At 40.4% G+C, this 21,807-nt stretch overlaps 1 protein-coding gene across 5 annotated transcripts in view; it reads right to left on the bottom strand.

The window, feature by feature from the left end:
- Positions 1-618: 618 nt before the first annotated feature.
- Positions 619-21,807, bottom strand: part of LOC105221312 (hypothetical protein) — a 134,646-nt gene continuing 113,457 nt past the window's right edge. For 4 of the 5 annotated variants that reach the window (XM_054233209.1, XM_011198170.3, XM_054233210.1 and 1 more), the window contains 4 exons: positions 5,291-6,609; positions 3,672-5,111; positions 2,798-3,526; positions 619-1,576 (listed from right to left, as the gene is read on the bottom strand). In XM_054233209.1, the coding sequence (XP_054089184.1) occupies positions 3,043-3,526; positions 3,672-5,111; positions 5,291-5,910 (2,544 nt within the window). In that variant the 5' untranslated portion in view covers positions 5,911-6,609 and the 3' untranslated portion in view covers positions 619-1,576; positions 2,798-3,042. Of the gene's footprint in view, positions 1,577-2,797; positions 3,527-3,671; positions 5,112-5,290; positions 6,610-16,520; positions 17,594-21,807 lie in introns of those variants that run through there. The other variant, XM_011198172.3, reaches the window with a different exon arrangement.

The following is a 21,807-nucleotide window of genomic DNA, read 5'->3' as shown; positions in this document are numbered from 1 at the left end:
ATTATAGTTTATTCAGAATGTCTGGTAAAGCAATATTTTTTTAGTGAAATTGGATTGAGAAATTTTTGTGAATTTTGCATTTATCTTCATACTTCATTTAACTCGCTACATAACGGTATGTATGTGGCTGCGTATGTGTGTGATATTAATAATATTTGAGTAAATTGATTTTCTTTATTTCATTTAAAAACACTTGCACTTTTTGTGGCAGTAGTTGTTCTTTGCTGTTCAATTCGGTTTCTTTTTTCTTTCATTTTGTTATTGTAACTATGTTTAGTTTTGCTTGGAATTCGTAATAATTGAGTTTTTGAGCTTTTAGTTAGATAACTATGAGTTACTAAACATCAGTATTTTGACTTATCTCATTCTACTATTTAACAATTTGCAGTTATAACTGTATATGTGTATAGCGGATTCTATTGAACAGCTGATTAAATATGTTTGTATGTATGTGTCTATCAATAGGAGTTGTGTGCGTTAGTGTGAGCCGAGGCAACTGCACACCCATACACACTACCCATCCTCTCTCTATGAGTTTTCGCATAAATTCTTTATTTTATTAAACTAATCACTTTTGAAAATGTGTTTTTCACACTCCTCAAAAGCACACGTGACTGACAGCAGCATTTAATGTCTAAATATAAAATGTAGTTGAACTTAATAGTATTGTTAAAAACTAACGGGACACATATGCATGGTTAATAAACAGATAAAATGTGGTAAAATGATGCACTTAATTGATTAAATATTGAAATGTTGCCGGCGGCTGCTGCTCCTCTTCCTATTCCTCCGACCTCTCGCATTTTCGCGTTTTTGACATAAAATTAAAATCACAATTTTAAAGACTTGAAGTGTTGTTGTTGCATATTTTATTTTATTTTTCATTTCATTTATGTTTAATGAAGTTTATCTTAGACTGCTTTCATTTTCATTATTTTATTTATTATTTATTTATGGCGTCCCTCAATGCCTCGTCGGGCCTCGGAAAGAATCTTCACAAGATCCAATGCGAAGCCAACACAACACTGACCAATTTTCGCTTCCGGTTTTCTCATCCCCATGATGCTTGTGCGTTTTTGTTTCTTGTTTTTGTTTTTGGGATCTTTTTTTGAAATAAAAATATTTTGGAAAAAATATCTAAAATGCAATATTTTTCAAATATTCTTTCGTTTATTTGTAAGCGATTCAAAGATCATAAAATTTTGTTTATTAATTTCTTTAAGAAAATGCCAAAAATTAGCCAAACACCTAAATCAATTCTTTATATAATACCAATAAACGTTATTCTTTTTGTTTTCATTAAAATTTGTTATTTAAAAAGATTTAATTGCTAATAAAAGGCACAATCTAATTAATTGAGAAAAAAGAGTTTTAAAGCTTTCTCTACTAAGGTTATAAGTTATTTGCTCTCTTCAAACTTCATTTTACCGTTAATCTGTTTAAAATTTAGTTTCTTAGCAAGTGCATTTCATGTTTGACATTTCTTAATTTTTTAATGGTTTTGCGAAGTTCTGCAATTGACATTAGCGCTGGTATTCCAATCGTGGTTTCCTATTGGACAAAGTTGGATCAGAAGCTGAAAGTAAAGAGTTGAAAAAAAGAACACGAAATTAGAATTTTCTTCAAAATATTTTTTCTCATGTTTAAAGTATCTTATGTACATTGGGAGATTAGTAAATTTTGGCTCTTTTCAAGATTGAATTATGTAACCATTCATAGATATGATTTTTAAAAAATTTCAAATTCCCGGCAATGACTTTTTAACGAGGGTCTGAAAGATCCGAAATTTCTTCGATTTATTGTGAACATTCATTTTCAGGAAGTTGACCTTTTCAAGAACTTTTTAGACTGGACCAGAGTGGAAAGAAAATATCTTACAAATACTTGGCTCTGTCTTCCTATAAGCTGTGGCTGAATTATTTGTTATTTCTATTCCACTCACGGGCTCAACACAAGTTGGAAAGTAAAACGAGAATACACGAACTTATTAATTGATAAATTACACAATTCCAATTGGAAAATATAAGCAGATATTACTCAAAGAGAGGAATGTATTTAAAGCAACGAGTTGAAATTATTCTGAGCTCACCAAATGGAGGCGTCCAACTAAAAGGCAAACAAACAAACAAAAGTGGAGCGATGTTGGTAGAGTAGAAAAAGGCTAGAATACACATTGGGAGCAACATCAAATGCAAATGTCATCAAAGCAAATATTGAAAGGCGCCGACTGCCATGCCGCTTAGGAGTACGCGTTGGCGTCAAACAACCGTTGCTGCTGCCTCCCGCTGTTGCTGCGCTGCGAAAATGGAAAATCGAGACTTGCAGACACGATTCAATTTGCGAATTCTGCGGTGTTTTTCTGAAATGTTGCAGCAACAATATTGCCTCAATTACAGCAAATATTGCACTGATTTGTTTTCCGCTCATTTCTCTAATGCCGCGCTCGTTCAGTTGCTCGGCGTGCTCTTCTCCCGCCTTGTGTTCGAGGACAGCGGACTTGGCGGTGATTGCTTAATTTAAATAGCCTCGAATAGCTTCTAATGACTTGGGTGTTTACTGGAGCTACAAGCCAATCAATAAAGTAAATGGCAGATTAGAATTAATTGGCTGGTGCTTGGCGGACAACTAATGAAGTATTGTAGGAAAACAAATGAAGGGAAGAGGATTAAAAGATAAAACTGTGCATGTTAGGAATGGCGGTACTATTTTTTTATAAAGGAAGAAGTTCATCGGTCTTTTATAAAGTCTTCTTACTCTCTACAGCTAAATTCCGATGCATCGCGCGAACTCCACTCACCTTAAGATAATGTATTGAAGTTCCGTTTAAATAGCAGTAGTATAGGTTTTTACAGTGATGGCAACATCATTCATCTTTCATTGGTTGACACTGTCTCCAGTCCACAGCGAAATTAAAGTACTAAAAATAGCTATGCCCAATACCTCTACGAAAGATCTTATTTAAAGTCTATATATGGCATTTTCTCCGACCAACGGTATCGCCTTTTTCCCCTTATGCGCTGCTGCAACCCTCCCGCCACCTGACTACAAATACAGTGTTGCCTGTTGGCGATGATCGAAATGATGTATATATAATTTTTTTTTTGACTTCTCTTTGGATGGCCGCAGATCCCAGACTAAATTCGATAGACTACGAGGACGCGACAGGCGACGCGTCTTCTTTTCGGGCAACTTGTTGGAATCGCCGGAGGTGCGTCCGCCGCTGCGTGACGAGTCGAGTGTACCCTCGCGCGGATTGTGGTGTATGACGCCTACACCCATACCCATGCCTAGGCCGGCTACAGCTGCTAAGCCACCGGCAGTGCTGGCGCTCTTGCTGAGCGGTGGAGGCGGTGGTGGTGGTAGGTGCGGCGCATGATGCGACTGGTGGTTGAGGATGCTGCTGCATTTTAGTACCACATCCGGTGGTATTGCGGTTGACTGATTACCTTTGGGGTTACTTGAGATCGGTGTGGCGGTAATGGAGGTGTTTTCGGGCGTCAACTGCAAACTGCTGAGACTTTTATACCTGTGGGGGAGAATAAACGGTTTTCGGTGTTGGATTAATGCGACGCAGTAGGGGTGAAAGAGTCTCAATGATGAATTATGAAAAAGTATGGTGATTCGCTATAACAATCAATAAATTTCATAAACGTTGGGCGTATTATTTTTACCTGATATGAAAGAGTGGTGACTGCGGCTCTAGAATGCATTCCTTATTCGGCCCCATGATACCGGCACTAAGTGGTCCATTGACCGCATGGGAACCACTGTTGTTATTGCTGTTGCTTGGTGTCAGCACTTTGCTGTGATAATGGTGAGCGTGATGCGCGGACACCGCTGCCGCAGTGGCATTCACCACAGCTGCGGTCGAGCTGCCTGTGTGCGTGTGTTGCGTTTGCGTCGAGTGATGGTGTTGATTGTGATGACTGGCCGCCGCGGCCGCAGCTGCCGTAGTGCTAGGAATCGCGTTGCTGCCCGCACTGTTTGTGTTCTTCAGATAAAGCTTTGGTAGTGTGGGACGTTGCCGCTTCTCCGGCAGCTTCTTGCCTGGTATAGTCTCAATGGGCGGTGGCACTGGCTTGATGTCCTCCTGAACATGGCTGTGATGGTAGTGATTAACCATGGCTCCACTGCCGGACTGATGGGCATGTGGGTGCGCGTGGGGGTGTGGATGGGGATGTGGGTGTGGGTGGTTGTGATGATGATTGTGGCTGTGACTCTGATGATGGTGGTGATGGTGATGGTTGCCACCTACACTACCGCCACTGCCACCAGTGGTGTTGTGATTGTTGTTGTGGCTGTGATTGCTACTATTGTGACTGCTGTTCGTGTTGGTGTTCGCCGTCTGTTTCACTGATTCTAAACTGCTGTAGTTGTTGTTATTGTTGCCACTACCTGTACCGCCACCACCGCCGCTGTGATTTGTGTTGCTGCCACTGCTGGCATTTAAACTGTTGTTATTGTTATTGTTGTTGTTACTCGCCTGTGCACCCACACGTATGAGACTACAATAATTGCCACTACTGTCGGTGTGATGCGACTTGATGGTCGGTGTCTCGCATATGGGCTCAAAGCGCGACAACCCCTTGGAGAGTGGCGTCAGACCGCGCACATAATCGTAAATGTGATCGATTTCGTTGTACTCCTCGGCGATTTCGGAACTTGTAAGTACGCCCGCCCCACTGCCGATTCCCTTGCCGTACGCGTCACAGCTGGCGCTCTTGCGCAGCACATAGCCGTTCTCCATAAGGCCGCCGGCGACGGCTGCTGATGGCAACATGACCACGGGTAATTTGTTGCGACTACTGAACTTGGAGTCTTTCTTCTCCTTCTCCGACAACTTCAGATCAACTATTTGCAGGCGATCACGTGCATCCGACAACAGACGCTGCGCCTTTTCGAGGAATCTGGTGTACTCAATGAAGTGCTCTAATTGGTCCATGTTGCGTGCGCGCTGCAATTTAATCTTCACATTTAGCGGTACTGGCACCAAATCGTTATCCTTCTGCATCGGGAGCGCAAATATACGATCGATTTCGACACAGCCAAGGAGACGCAACTCCGGTACGAAAGGTTGCTTCAGACCTTTGGGAGCACTACCATGGACAAGTCTGAAAAGAAATGCATATTAACATAACAGTAAATTTACACGGTCCAACATGAATCAGAGTTCAAGGGGCGCCTTGGTGTCTCTACGAGTAAGACTTGAAGCTCGCCAAAACTAAAGTAGGCAGTTAAATGGCTTATGACATAAGTACAACATAAAGTTCAAGAGTATAATTACACATACCTCACAATGACTGGCATCCGTTTGAGTAGTAGATTCTTCACCGTGTGCACCCCGCTAATGCTGTCCTCCTTGGCGATCGGTGAGAATTTCGCTTTGGTATCGAGTGGCAAATTGATGATCTCGTCTTTGATATTCTTGCACTGCAAGTACTTGCCGTTGTCGTTCATCGTCGTCAGCATTTCGCCCGCGTGAATCGTGCGATTCATCTGTGTGCAGCGGAACGTTTCACGCACAAGAACGCGTAAGTTGCGTCGCTTCGAAAGCTCGAGCACCGAATCGATGCAACGCGTTGAACGGCCATCTTCACTGAGCAGCTCAAAGTAACCGGGATATGTTTCCGGTATGAGCACCTTGGCACCAACATTTGTGGTCTTGCGCCCCTCCTTGATCTTAATCGGCTGTGCGAGTATTTGGTACCGCTTGCCGGCGCTTAGGAATAGGGCCGTACTCTGGAGCGACGGTGCCGACAGAGTGGGTACGCCGAGATTCTGATGTTGCCCTTTGACGATTTTGGCGACAGCGGGCAGTTTCTGTTTGGAGAACTCGCGCAAATACACCGGCGGTTCGGTGTCACCGAAGCGGGAGGCGGCCAGTATTATTTGGCCATCCGTTGCGGCCATGTCGCGATTGAAGAATGAAAGCAGTTTGTTGCGCGCGATGCTAACATTAATCGCGAGTAAATTTCATTGGCTTTGCGGCACCGTTGTCGCTGTTGAAGGCGCTACTGTGGCGGCTGGCGGCGCTGCTGTTGATGACGCTGCTTCCCCTGCAGTTGTTGTGCCGAATGTTGTTACTTCGCTACAGTTGCACTCGTTGCAAGTGTTATGAATTGGTGGTAGTGTTGTTGTTGTAGTGTAGGAGGTTTGCAGGTTGGGGTTCACTTCGCACCGCGCAAATGATATTTTCGTTGCTGCCGCTGCTATCGCTGGTGAATTACTGCTGCTGCGACGCGATGTGCTGAATGTTGTGCTGTTCGTCGCGGTGATTATTCTCGGCTGTTGACTGGTGTTGCTGTTGTTGGGATTTTGGTTAGGAAAATGTAAGTCGATGTTGTTGTTGGATTGTGGTGCCCTGTTCACGGTGTTCGATGGCGGATTAGTGTAGTTGTTGTTATTGTTGTTGTAGGCGGTGTTTGTGTTGGTTGTGGGTACGGACGTTGTGAGGAAACGTGAGGATGTTTGCAGTGCGTAAGTGAGATACTGCATTCGGCTTCGTCGCGCTGCACTCTGCCGCTAAAATGTTAGGTCTAATGTTGCGTAAGTAATCAGTTCCACGCGCGCTCAATATGTCACTTTGCCAGATTATGTTGTTTCTGAGTTCTGCAAGAAAAAAAAATGAAATGGTTAGTTTTGCAGAATAAGAGAGAAAGAGAGATATTATGTGGGTGGTCGCTGGCATAACTTTCGGTTTATTTATATTCTGGAAAATACTTTTTTTGTGGGGTTCTTGACAAAGCTTTGATTTGAAAGAAATAACTGTGAGTTTAACTTCCCAAATGCCGTCAAAACTTTGAGCTTTCAAGTTCCATTGGTTATGACAAATACGAAGACTTTGAGTATATTTGATGTTGTGCTAAGAACCTTCCCTTGTTATTTAAAACAAGACAGATAAAACTCAGTAACTCTTATACGTGAATAAAATTTGATCTTGAGTAGCTTTGAAGCTTTTTATCCGTTAATATATATTAATCTTGAAAGGCTCTGAAGCTCCTTCCTGTTCCTTTCTGTTCCGTCTTAATTACTAATTGGAAGGGGCGCCTTTTGAGCGATTGTTCTCTCCGCAATAAAATTTTGCTCAAAGTGGGGAGGAGCATTCAGTGTTTGTGGAAATCCTTTACAAATTTTGGATTTATGCCTTCTCAAGCAATTAGTAATTCTTCGGTGATGGATGCCCTGCTGTTGAGCAAAGTACCACAACCGAATAAAAATTATTTTACAACTACTCGATTGGGGAACCGGCTTAATACATGGCTTACATCACAACGGACCGTGGGCAACAGACATAGCTTATATTTTATGGGTCTCCTTGTTATGCGCTCATAAAAATGTAAGAAATTATGCAATAAAATGCTGCAAGAAGCACCAATAACACTCGAGGAGAACACAATCTACACTAATTTATATATATATATATATATAGATATATATATATTATATCGGTTTGTGTTCATAAGTATTGTCCTAAGCAACTTAAAAATAAATTGAAATCAATTGAGAATATTCAACAGCCAATACATTTGCATATTTGTGCAGGAAACGCGCCGCGTACATTTGCTCATACACAACTAGAAGACACATCCAAATTAATTTCCACGCTCTCGGTTGCAATTACAATTGCTGCTCCTTGTTTGATTGCTTGAGCTGGTGCTGCGACTGTAAACGGTTTTAATGCCGTTTACAGCTCATGTATTTACGTATTTTTAATTTGTCGCAACATAAAAACTCCAGCGAGTAGACGAAGAGACGGAGGTCGGGGGCAACAACAAGCAAGAATACAAGACACGGCCAGGGCGTGTCCGACATATTGGTTATTCATTGCCAACGCAATAAAAACGCAACATGACGACGCATCTGCTGTTTGTTATTGTTGCTGCAACACATTTCTTACGTGCAACACTTGAGTCTTTGAGCAAGAAGAGGGCTCTGAAGCCATTTGCAGTGCGTAAAGCGTGAAATAGACGAGCTCACATGTGTGCTCATGTGTGCGTGTATTGGTTTGTGGTTACGTGCGTTCGCAGCAGCTGCTGGCGGGAATGTCAGTCAGGAAGTCGTGCAACCAGCAGACGTGGCATCCTTTGAAATGTGGTGTGGTGGATTGCTGACCGCAGCTCGAGGCGTACCTGTATCAATGACTCTTGCTTGCAGGCTGCGCTGCGGCTTTTTAAATTCTCATCTTATTCAATAGTTTTTATGTTTGCTCATAAATATGCAAATAACCTCATATCTCTCGTAACTCATTTCCATTTCGATTTCTTATCGATTTCGCTTTTGTTCGGCAATTTGATGGGCTAGGTCTGGCTTGAAGCTTCAAATACCGTGTAGCCTTGCTAAGAGGAGATCTCAAGTGCAAAATGGAAGACTTAGACTAAATAGAGAGTGTAGCCCCAGCGTTTCATACAAAATTGTGTTCAAACATCTCCTATAAATCTCAGACTGACTCCGGAAAGTCGGTTTGATTCTCTAATCTCCGAAATCTCTCTAGGGAGTTTTTGGCGTCACAATGGACTGTCCTGTGTCTTTCTGCTCAGCCTTGGAGCCTAACCTAACCTAGTGAGCAAAGATAACTAAATAATAAAATTTTTACCAAGCGTTTGATTTAGCAGCTAATGTCCGGCTATCAATTGCGTTCGGTACTGAAAAAAACTTCTCTAAAATACCAGAAGCACAGAGAAATTAAATAAGTATTATGTAATTGTTTTTTTAGAATCTCCCAGAGCTGAAATCCATCAGCCGCTTGGACAATCCCTCCACTTTGCGTACATCGCTGACGACTTCTCTTTTGCTGCGTCTTCCACAGTGGCCATCTTAGCAAATTGCGTGTTTGTTGTTGACCATGTCTTTGACAAACAAACAATGTTGTTCCTCGTCGACTACGGCGCTGGTAAATGTTTCTTTCTTTTTCACATGCTTGTGCTTTATTAGGCCATAAATAACACCTTGTAAGTCATTACAAGTATTCAGAATTAGCAACTTGCTTTCGTGTCTCCACTCACGGAGGGTCCCTTGTGTAGCGCGGCTACATAGCGGATGGGAGGGGGGATATGTGGACGTAGATCTTTTCATGCCTGCAAACAAACATTAATGTTGTTGATGTTCTACACAACACAAATTAAGTACAAATGTACCGGGATAGAGTTGCATGTTGCATTTGTGCTTCGCAGCTTTGGCATTACATTGCAGCACTTTTAATGGAGCCACATAAATTATCAACGCGAAGAGAGGAGTGCGTACGAAGTATTTCCTCTCGAGTGCTTGATCATGAAAACGTCATTAGACTTAAGACACTGGCGGAAGACTCGTTTGGGGTTCTTATAGGTTTTGAAAACGGAATTGTCCTTAGAACTAAACTAATTTAATTAAGTTGTGAGGGATAAATAAGTGAAAGCGTTTCTTCTTTTATATTCTTTGAAGAGTCTTCTTTAAATTTACTAGTAAGACAAAAGCCAGTTTTGAAGAATGCAAATGCAAAAGATCTCTGCTAAGATTATATGTTCAAGTGGTTGTGATTATCTTGGCACCAAAAGCCATTGAACGATTGAACTCTATCGAATGAAAAGCGAGTCGCTCCACATTTAGTGGGAATTCGCTCTCTGCCACATGGAACTTTCTTTCGAGACACCGGGCAGAAAGACCATGAGAATTCGAATGCATTACATACATACAAAAATATGCAAACCTCACAAATATAGTAAGAGCATGTTGTTCTTCCTCTCCTCTCCTCCACTCTGTCGTCTGTGGAACTCCGTGCGGCGTAAAAGACTTACGTCCATTGGCAGAAATTAATTAAGTCATTTTGATTTAATCGAAATGAGCCGGCGAATGAGGTGAACTGATATGCAGCAACTTGCGGCGGCGACACCACCACCAACAACAACAACAACTCTGCGGCGCAAGTGATTTAATTTACTTGAGTGCGCTGTGGCAGGAAGAAAATTGTGCCACACGATGACAATAATGTACAAAAAAGGAGCAAATAGCTGGCACAACAACAACCACAACAACTATAATACAACAAAACCGCACAATCGCCAAACAAGCACGAACTAAGTACTACAATAGCAATAACAATAATAACATTGAAAATAGCGAAATAGAACGCGACAGCCGTAGGTAAGCGAGTCTAAGTAGACAAGAGCGCAGAGCAACGCTGTCTGCCTACAGCCATGCCAGCATTTGTGTGCGGAGTTAGTGACGACGGCTGCGGCTGCTCGGCGGCATCAATTTTGTCCAGTAGCAAGGAAAATGTCACGTTTTCACATAACTCAAGAGGAGCCCGTGACTACGCGCCTCTGTTCGCGAGGAAAAAAAGCTGCCGAAGAGAGTGCATGCTGCCGTGGAAAATTCAAGTAGCCTGCGGCAATCGAGCGTGAGAAATGTTTGCGCGTTTTTCTGTTCTAATTTTTCACGTTTTCTTCGACAAGCGAACAAATCATCAGTGATGCAGCGCACCAAAGTGGCAGCAACCTTTTTACCATAAGCCAAATGATTTCTACATTTCTCTGTTGTTGTCTGCTGTGCGCCACATTCGTTTCCAATTTCAATTTAATTTAAGTGTGTTTGAGAAGGCCGCGCTTTTTTGTTGTAATTTCTTGTTTTTTTCATTCATTTCGATATATTTTTCCCGACGAATTTACTGCTGGTGTGGGCAGTTTTAATTGGTGAAATTTTCGCCAAAACATACCTGTATACGTACAACTGTTTATCTGTCATTGGTAAGAGTTCAAAATTTACAAGAAATACGTGAAATACGTGCATCTTTTTGGCAAATCCGATTGACAGCATTTCTCACTCAACGCGCCTCGCTGGCGTCACTCACGTCACTTGCTACAGTTGTTACAGTGTGTGCTGGAAATTTATCGACCAGCATTTGCTTGCTTTCATTGAGAAATGCAAACATTCAGACACACAAATATGTGATCATGAATCGACTTCAAAGTTGGAAAGAAAAATTGTGTTGATGGAAGCAATAAGTTGTCGCTGTTGCCGAGTGGTGCATACATTTTCACTTAGGATTAATGGTGCTGTGCAAATTGATTTTCTGATTGGTTGCAAATGTTGCAGCATAAATATTGGAATTTCTGCTAAATAAATTGCATGTTTTTTATGAGTATGAGATCAACAGGAAAGGAACAAAGCGAATGATTATGTCTATATTTATATCTATATTTATATCTATATCTATATCTATATCTATATCTATATCTATATCTATATCTATATCTATATCTATATCTATATCTATATCTATATCTATATCTATATCTATATCTATATCTATATCTATATCTATATCTATATCTATATCTATATCTATATCTATATCTATATCTATATCTATACATAACCTCATATTCTTATATCCTGACTACCCTGACTGTGTTGTTGTTCATACGCTTCTCACATACATATATGTTGTTGTTGTGTTTATTGTTGTGCTTCCGTTGCTTACCACGACTGACTTGTTGTGATTAATGATGAAAAATATGTGACCTCAATGATCCTTACACGTACACCAACACACTCACACACGCGCTCTGCAAAATTGTGCTAAAGGAACGAACATTTTTAACACGCCGCCGGATTGTTGCTGTTTGAGTTGGGTTTGTTGTAGTACTTTTTTGTTCTGCTTCTTCCGCTGTTCTTAAGCTTTGTGCTTTTTGCAACACCTAACAGCCGTGGAGTGATGTGGGTGAGAGCACTACGAACTAAGTAAGTAAGTACAAACAAAAACCTTTGAAAAGCCCTCGAAATGCGCGCGCCTATTTCAATGTAGCAATGAAATTGCACTCCACACAGCCTCAGCAGAATGAAATGAAATGTGTCAGTGAACACACACACACACACATTTGTTGTTGTAAGGTATGCATGTTTTCTTATTAACACAAAGGTTTATTTGTGTCCTCTTTGGTGGAGTTGCAGTGCGTGCTGTTGCAGTTGAAGCTAGAGGAAATCTATGGCAAAATTATAAAGGCTGCATGACAAATAAAAAAGCACTGATTAACAAATAAGAAACAACAACGCAAAAATAAGAGCAAAAGAGTTGTTGTTGCAGTCGAGATTCGTGTAAGACCACCCCTTAGGAAAAAAGTAGGTCTATTGAGAGGACCTCAATCATAAGTCACTAGGTTCCAAAAATATCGCTGTAAACTAAGAAATGTGGAGCCCAATTCCTACAGGGGCGCATGTGCTAGTAACACTTTTTCGCTCTGCGTCTACGTGTTGCATACACCACAATGGGGCACTTATGCCGATACTTGCGAAAATAAACATAACGAAATGTGCGGGGCGATGCGAGCACTCAAAGCTAAAGTAACCTCCAACGACACAACAAAGCGTCGCACACATAAATTTACGCACACACACACACACACACACACACAGCGCGAGCGAGCGAGCGACAATTTAAGACATATATTAAACCCTAAAATTAATTCGTGCAGTTCCTGTCGTCGTTTGCTGGTCCTCACGCAAACTGCACACTTCAAGCTCGCACGCACAGACACACACACACCTTGTATTTGTTTCCTCTTGGCGATTCTTGTTCTTCTAGACGATTGTATACTTTAAGCCACTTGTTGTTGTCGTTACTTGAACACAAAAAGCGCTTTTGTGTTGTTGCTGTTGTAGGTTGTAGGTTTCATTTTTCATAAACGGAACTTGTTGAACTGTCGCGCGAGCATTCATTCGCTTTGTTGTTGTTTTTTGCCTTCACTGCTACTCGGCATATGTATGTTCGTGCGAAATGGATTGCTTTAACTTCAGTGCCCCTAGGATATGGAATAAATACCACAACACACACCTAAACTATCAATTGAGTGTGTTTGTTTGTGTGTTTTGAAGCTTTCTTAAACTATTTTTCTTGCAGTCCTTCGTAATTCTGAGCCCTTCGCTCGGCACTTGCGTTTTTGTGCTTTCCCTGCTTCGATGCACTCTTTTCTTGTATTGGTATATTTGTAAGCATGAGCAGATATATGCCACTGAGAGGCGTTAACGAAGGATGCTGGCTCAGCTTTGAGTATGAGCTGGGAATTTAATTTCTTAAATGGCAACCGAATGTGAGAGTTATTGTGATTATTTTTGTTATGCGTGAGTTTTTTCATGGAAGGCGGGCAGTGAGGCTGAAAGTGATTTTCGTCCAACTCCAATGTCGGCATAAAGGGCGAAAAATAGTGATGGATGAATGAGTTTCCCTAACGTTTTTCCTTAAAAAAATCTGAAACCTTCAATTCTTCATTAAGCACCACTTTGGCCCAGTTCTTTCGTACCGCACTCCTCTCTAAGTGAGCAATGAGTCCTCTTACCATAAAAAAACTTATTATAAAAGATCCAGCAGATTTTCCTAGAAGACTTAAGATTAAACTTAACTTAAGAAACCAAGCACAAATAAAAGATGAAGCTCGATCCAAAAAGCTTTTTTCTCATTCAGGATGCAATATTCCAGATATTCAGAAGGTGTAAAACGAATATACCCTGCGATGTAAATCATTGAAAATTCGAACTTTAGAGTCTACAAAATGTATATAGAATTTAATTTCTGAACAATATTCCACAGATGTCTGAAAACGTGTGAATTTGTATGAGCGAGCAACAATTGAAATAAAATATAAAATAACACAAAAAGAATCAAGTGCTGCTGATAATGAAATTTATAGACTTCAACTCAAAATTAATATGCAAACCAGCAACAATGCGACAACAACAATTAAACCATAACACACCAAAAGTAATGACATACAGAATTGTGTTCAGGCGACTGAATGAGCTTAGAACACGCGAATATGTACAGCGAGGTCTCCGAAAACATTTGGGAGCGACGATGTGATGAAAGGAACAACAAGTTAATCAAAAAGGTGTAGCCGAGGGGAAGAATTCAAAATTTTTTTTTTTAAATATTTGTAACGTATTTTCCACGCACAACAACGACAACCAACAAAAGGGCAGGTACAATAGGCCTGTACTCGCCGAAAATGGAATTCGGTTCTTTGCGAGTGGGTTGGGTGTAAACGATCGGAAAATACCACACGAGCATAGCAGCACATTGTTCGCAAACCGCAACGACAATTCAAAATTTAATAATTTAACACACACAGATAAATAATAAATACATGGAAAACGCACGAAAACAAAGCGATAGCGTCCGCGTCAGCGCTTGATACGTCAAACTCATAGCGCACAGCGAAACAGCTGCTACGGAACGCTTTGATGGAGCGTTCGACAAACCGGTGTTTATGATTTGATTACTAATCGCGTTGAAGACTACCTACCATTGCCATTGCCAAAGTCGACAGCCAACGCTGCGCAGCAGCAACAACAACATAGGCGAGTCCACGCGCATACATATCAATGAATTAGTCAGTCGCACCGAAACGGGCGCTCCAAAACTAGTGAGCCATAAACACTTGCGTATATGAAAACACAAATGTGTGTTTGTGTGTGTGTCTTTATCAGAAATATTAATTTTAATAGAACTTCGACTGCAAAAAGTATGAAGACAAAAATCCTAACGACATTAACACTGGACACTTGCTGCGAGTACATGCATACATTTAGAGGTTTGTAGGATTATTTGTTTGAAGGCAAGCACTTATTTGTATATTACATCGAACTTCTTCCTCGCCAGCTAATTACATATGCAGCACAGCGCGATTTGACGCCAAAAAGCCATAAACATTTAATATTAAATGCTGAAAATGGAAAAGCAAAACATTATTTGTGGCCCCGGGTTGGGTTTGTGGGGAAATCAATACACGACTATCGACAGTACATCGGACAGGAAATGAAAGCAAATAAACGGCCGAAATGCAATGCCACATTTGAATTGGGGTTAAATGTGCTGCAAACGCCGTTGAACTGTGTGTTAATTTGTTGTTGTTGTTGCTGTTTGTCGCGGACAATGTGCCTCCGTAATTTATGCTTTATTTGTTCTTACAAATTTGTGGACAACACCTTTCCTACCCGTTGTTGTTGCAAAGCACAGCTACTGTGCTGAGGAGCGTTTCTTGCTTTGATTTCTATTGTCCGCTGCCTCGCGGTGTCAAAGTACACATATTTGGCGCTGCACTTTCAGCGTGACCAGCGAGACGCCATTGTGTTATACAGTAGGAATTAGAAGCAGAAACAAATTTTGTTTTTCAAAAACGTGCATATGTGTCTTCGTCTAATGTGGAAAGTCCCCATTTTCGGGCGAGTCGGTGGGGAGTTTGCTGACCACATAACCTAAATGGTAGCACACATTCTATGTTGTGGATTTCTTTTTTGGTATTTGTGCCACTTTTGCGGAAAAAGGGAATCGCTTGTAAACACGTAAATATTGAAAATAGAAAGGGCAACTAATAGCCTTTTAAATAAGTGTCCATTGTAGCCGGAGAGGCGAAGTAGGTGTGAATGCTTAAGTGATTGTGTGGTTATTAGGCATCCACTTAAATAGGAAATTTGACAAACACATATCAGAACACTAACTAGAGGGCGTATGAGTGATGGTTGGTAGCATTAAATGAAGACAAGTTGTGAGATATGGAAACAAGGCAATATTTATGTTTGCAATGTTATATTTCTATATAAAATAGAGCAAAGTCAATAGATAAAAGCGAATTTTAAGATTTTATTCTATACAAATGGGCTAAGGAGAACTTTGGTACCCTTTACACGTATCGTATATCGAAACAGCCTTTATTATATGAAGAGTAAAACAAGCGATTGTGAAAAAAGCCTCACATACATTGAAGGCAATATACCTTTCATAGACAAGAAATTTCGGAGAAATGAATTTATTTTTGAAATGTTTTCACAAGTTCCACATATATACAGTTGAACTTTCATAACTCGAACTTCTACAACTCGAAGTTCTCCATCTCTAGAACACTTGAACTGGCAATACAGTCAAACTTCATACAAATTACCTTCCATAACACGAAGTCTCTCTAACTCGAAGTATTTTTGTGGATTAAAGTGATTCGAGTAAGGGAAGTTCAACTGTATAGCTCCTCAATAATTTTCAGATTCTCCAAGACTGGAGAATACTTCTGTGGCAATAACATAAGAAGACTTATGGTAAGTCCAGGCAAGCATTTTGATTTTGTATCTGACTCTAAGGAGATAATTTAGGGTATCTCAAATTTAATCCATTTGTTTAAGTCGAGTTAAGCTATTTTTGTATTTTGAGACAAATTTGTTGAGTTTCTAAGCAAAATTATTTTAAGCTTTCTCGAGCATGATAAAAAACTAAAAAAATGTATTTGTTTCCCAGCTGAAGAATGTACGCTTTTCTCTTCTTTTGATGATTTAAACATATAAAGTTTAGTTCTTTGACATTTCTATCTATTTTTTATAGTTTTCTTAATATTTACTTCACTTTAGCATATTCTCTAATTTAACAACGCACTTAAGCCTTAAAAAGCTTTAGGATATATCGCAGCTTTGTAATATTCTAATATTTTAACGCAGAAATCTTTAATGCTTTCACTTGTTACCTTATGTATATTTAGTTTTGTAGAATAAACTATTGAACTTACTTCGACTGCATCAATCTGTTGCTTTATTTCACTTTGATTTGATTTTTTTTTTTCAAAAAGAAATTCACAATTTGCTTCTCACAGCCAATTGGGCGACACTTTGCACTCGTTCTCAACGGATTTCACACTTTCAAGGCGAATTTCGTAATATCTCGGATGAATAATGAAATTCCACTTTCTTTTGTTTACAAAACGCTTGCGCTCGCTGCGGAGGTGTAAAGCATAGTAGCCACGCAGCGCCAATGAGCGACAAATGGCCTACAACCGTTATTGGGCAGCGGTCGCTGCCAATTGTCATGCGACACAAAACACTTTCACAAAATTACGAAATTTTATGAGCGCAATTTCACTGCGGTTTCTTGTACTTGTAACACCTTTTTCGCTTTATTTTTGCCGTTAATTTGCTCGCCAAATTGCAATAATCATAAAAGTGTAAATATCAGCGCACAAATTTCTTTGCTCAGAAAATTTCGATCACTTTTCTTGTTGTTTGTTGTAAAATAACTGCTTTTGGTGCTTTACATGCAACATTAACACAACAACAACACATTAAACATTTACAAATTTTCTTTGTGTGTTTGTTTTGTTGTTTTTGTACTTGATGTAATTGAAAGCGCTAAGTGCTGCGTTGATTTCTTCCTCACTCAACTCGCGTATGACGATCAACACACTCACAGCTTTGGTAATTCACGTTAGCTAAATGCGGTAAAGCGTTAAGTTCCGTTTGTAGAAGACGCGCACACGCGATGCCTCGAACGCAACGAACCTTACAATAATGAAACGAATTCTTGACTAAAAGTGCCATAGAACTGTCCTCCACACAACGACGCGTCGTCGTCGTAGCGAGCTGACGATGAAGCTTCGTCGTTGCTGTCGCTGTCGCTGGCGCTGTTGTTGTCGTCATCGTCATCGTCGGCGTCGCCATTGTCATAGCTATCGATGCTTGCGATGCGTCGTCACGTTTCACGCCGCAAAAGTCTTACTTATTGCTCTTTATGCTTGTAGTTGCTGCTGTTGTTGTTGCTTGTGTGAAGAATTAAAAGCTGTTAAGTAAATGCGCTAAAGAACGCAATTGGCTCGAGAGTTCTCAGCCAACGGCCAAGATTGTTGGTTAAATGACAGCGAAAACGACGGCGGTGATGATGATTATGATGATGCTATTGTTGTTGTTGTTAAAGGCGACGATGAATATGCTGGTAGCAATAACAAGTCATTGGGAATGAGAATATGTTAATATACTTAAGAGTGTGAGAGTGACGACGCAACCGAAAGTCACTAAAACGTTTGCTTGTGAAGTGACTGCCTCGCGTTTGTAGCGTAAAACGCTGACTAAACGCTGTTAAATAGCACTACTTGATGAGAAAGTGTTCTGTCAAGTGCTGGGAATGCTAACAGTGAGAGAAGCGTTTAACAGTCGGCAGTTAGTGTTAACAATTTTCAGTTGGAAGCCCAGGTATAATTGTCTTCATTGCATTTAATGAAGGAATGAACAAAAGAGTTCAATGAAGATGGCGCTAGTATTAAATATTATCTTTAGTTTATTGATAAGAAGAGCTTAGGCACTATCAAAGCTCAAATACTGGTCTCATTGACTTGATAAATCGTCCAATATTTTTAACATTTGTATGTTAGTTCTATAAAAACTGATATAAAGCTTATAACATTTTCTTTTTAAAAATTTCATGAGATTTTATTTATTATTAAATTTAATTAACCAAAAAATATGAAAAATATTATAATTAAGTATTGAGTATTTTTTCTGATTTTCTTAAAAAATAGAATTTTATTGTCTTAACATTATTCTGTTATCTCTCGACTTGTTTCTTACTGCTCTCTCCCTCTGTTATTCTCAATTATCGCATGAAATGTTAGCAACAGCTGTTATGTTAACTAACAGTTGCTGTTTACAGCACTCGGGCTCGTCGCTCCGCAATAACTTGTTTCGCTTTATTGATTTTGCTGCTGCTTCTGCTTCGATCCTCGGCTGCCTGTTATTCGATACTTTTTGCCCGGTGGCTCAGATACGTATACACACACACACAGACATTTTCTCATTTTCTCTAGCAGCACTGTTTGCGCTGGCTCGTATTCTCACAGCCGTGTTACGCTGCTGCTCGCCAGCCTGAGAATAATTGTCTGGTTTGTTTTGACTCTAATTTCTAAGCAAACACACACATACACACACCCATTTGGTTTGGCAGATGCTTTGGTGTCTTCGCTGTTGTTTGTGGAGCTCGGCTTATGTTTCTTCTATGCGAGTGTTTGTTGTGGTTTCTAACATATGTTTTCGTGTGTGTGTGTGTGTGTGTTTGTGTTGCCTTTTTCTAGCGTTCGTTTTATTTACATTTTATTTCGTAGCGATCGCTGATAAAACTGATTTAATGACTTTTCTTTGGAAGTGAATTTTATGGTCTCCGCTTTGCTTTGCTTTATTTCAATAAACTTTTAGTCGCTTCTTGCATTGACAATGAGTCGTCGCGCTGCCCTCCGTCAGCCGCCAGCTGCTAGCATGACAAGAATGATGATGTTGTTGGTTGATGATGACGCGGGCATTCTCTTCTCTTGTCTTCGCTTCAAATGCGTGTGCGTGGCTGTGTGTCTTCAAATGGTTGAATGCCTCTAAATTACAACACTGTTATCACTGCGTCAGCTAAAGACTTGGATTTATATTATTAAGATTTATTCAAAGCGCGGCGTTTAATTTCCATCAAGTGAGCTTCTCTTTATTAGAAGAATTATTTTTATGTTTTTCTAGCTTCATTTCCATGACTTTATGGTCGAATTGAATCAAGCAAGTTCGGTAAATAAATGTTCTTAATTTTATGCGTGTGAGCGTCACTTTTGCTTGTCTTCTTTTTTTCTTGGTGCTGTCTCACACGATTCTCTGAACTTGTAGAAGGGTGATAATCACAGCGCTCGCATCTATGTATTGTAACATATTTAGTACGATTTTATGTGGCTAAGCAGATCGAAATTTCCAACCGATGATATGTAAACTTACGACTTTTTTATAACTGAAACAGTTAGGCGATTGCTGATGGCGATTGATGAATAACAAAAGACTTAAGCAACGAACTTCATGGCGTAAACATTATGGGATCTTAGAACCAACGCTGAGATGGTAAACGAAATTAATACGATACAAATTAAGCAGCCATTAAAAATAGCGGTTAATTGTGACTATCAACTGCGAAGCATCGCACGGACATGTGTATATTTTCCCAGCGCAATCTCTTAGTAGGTCCGAGGATTGTGAATGTGACCACATTAGGGACGCGCATAAACATATCGAATAAGCGGCCGCAGCACCTAAACAATTTCGTCATGCCTAAAACACAATATTTCGCGATGTTTTGTAATAAATAGTTTGGGCAATATTAAAAACCAAAATAAATTGGGTCGCTTTAGGCGTGTCAAACTTGATTTTCCACGCTTCTAAAGAACTCTAAATCATTTTATTTCACACACATGTAATTCAGTTTGTTCAGCTTTTAAACGACTTTCCAGCATTTAGGGCACTCTTATAAGATTTATTATGTTTACAGAAGTTCGGTGAACTCGCTGATCGCCGCCGATCGATGTGAGAGAACATCCATCAATTTTCGTTGAACACGCGGCTGTGCTGCGCTGATTCCAATTTGCCGCACAACACGCATAAACCGAAATGTAACCGAAACACATTAATTTCCCGCTAACAGTGTGCCACGCACACGCATGCGCGCAATTGTGAACGCAAAGTCATGTACGCTATGAAGCATCTGTCTCGCGCAAGACATGTGAACATATGAACAATAATTCAGCCATGCGTTCTTACGGTGCTTTTGGGCCGCTTTGTGCAGTCAAACACAATGGCTTGGCGAAGAATGTGTCTGCTGCACGGCGAAGAATGAAGATGCAAGCGGCAATCAATCACCGCGCAAGCGCAAATAAGGGCCAAAAGCAGCAGGAATTAAGAAGTCCATATTTGGATGAACGCTCATATGCACGCGAGTGTGTGGGCTGGCGTGGAAAAAACCCGAAAATTTAGACCACAGCTGCGGCGAAATACCAGGAAATGCATATGACAAAGCGCTTGAGCCAAAGCGGGCAGGCAAGCGATTAAGCACCGCTAAGCCAACAACACTCCGTTGACTTTGTCGCCAAAAGCATTCAATAGACAGTTACGCACTGCAGTGACACACCCCCCTCTTCACATTTGCATACGTCCTCCGGGGCAGGAAATTACCTACGTGCCAACGCACTAAACTAAAGCCATTGAAGCCTCTAAAGCCAAGTGCCGTTTATTATTTTTTAATAAATGCAGTCTTTTCGCGCTTCATCACTGCCAGCGCTCGCTTGCAAGCCTTTGATTGTTGCGCCGCTGCTACTCGAAGCGTTATTTGGTCGTGCTTGAGTTCGGCGGAGATAAGAGTGGGCCTCGCGTATGAATATATGCTGACACAATATGAAAGGTAAACGCATTGTATGCTTTTATGTCGACATGCCATTATAACTGTATTGACGGCTACGTGCAACAGTTGCAAGTACTCGGCTTAATAAGTTGTTCTTGGCGTTTTTGTTGTTTGTTGTCATGAATTGTTGTCAAGTATCAATGGCAGGGCACAAGAGAGGCATGTATGTGTATGCAAAGTACGTGCGTGGGACTCACATTTCGGTGGGTAAGCGCTCGCTGGGATTTACATAATAGCTTCCAGAACTTTTCTTGAGAAATTTAATTACACACCAAGACAGATAAACGCATGTTCTTCTTGTTGAAGCTTGAAGCCATTGTAATTATAAACTCATTCTTCATTAAAAATGTGTTTGAGAAGACACAGTCTCTCTTTAAGCTATACATTTTTCGAAAAATGCCTCAGAAAAGGTTTGCAACTGATAAATTTCGTCGCATAATAATCCAAGCTTACTAAGGTAGCTTTCCTAGAACTTATTTTTAATGGGATAAGTTTATTGTATAAGACAGTTCTGAATGAATTAAGCACAAATATATCTATGTACTTCTGTGGAATATTTCTTATATATATCAGTACTAGGAGTTTGGTTTTGATATTATCAAGAAAAAATGCCTCAAATGATATATTCCCAATAGATATAGACACATCCTGTCAATGCGCAACACACACATACACACACCTCACCGAAGGCACCCACCTTACTCGCTCATATTTATGCAAGGATCGGCGGGCAAGCACATCTGTCTTTCTTGCGGCGGTGCGTGCCGCACATGCTAAATTAGGCTTAGAGGGCGCTGTCCAACTGCTCACCGGCTGGTGTTTTTTTAGGCTCTTCC

The sequence above is a fragment of the Zeugodacus cucurbitae genome, chromosome 6 (assembly GCF_028554725.1).
Source record: "Zeugodacus cucurbitae isolate PBARC_wt_2022May chromosome 6, idZeuCucr1.2, whole genome shotgun sequence".
NCBI lineage: Eukaryota > Metazoa > Arthropoda > Insecta > Diptera > Tephritidae > Zeugodacus > Zeugodacus cucurbitae.
Note: the sequence above shows the minus strand (reverse complement) of the source record. Positions and strands in the feature narration are given on the sequence as shown.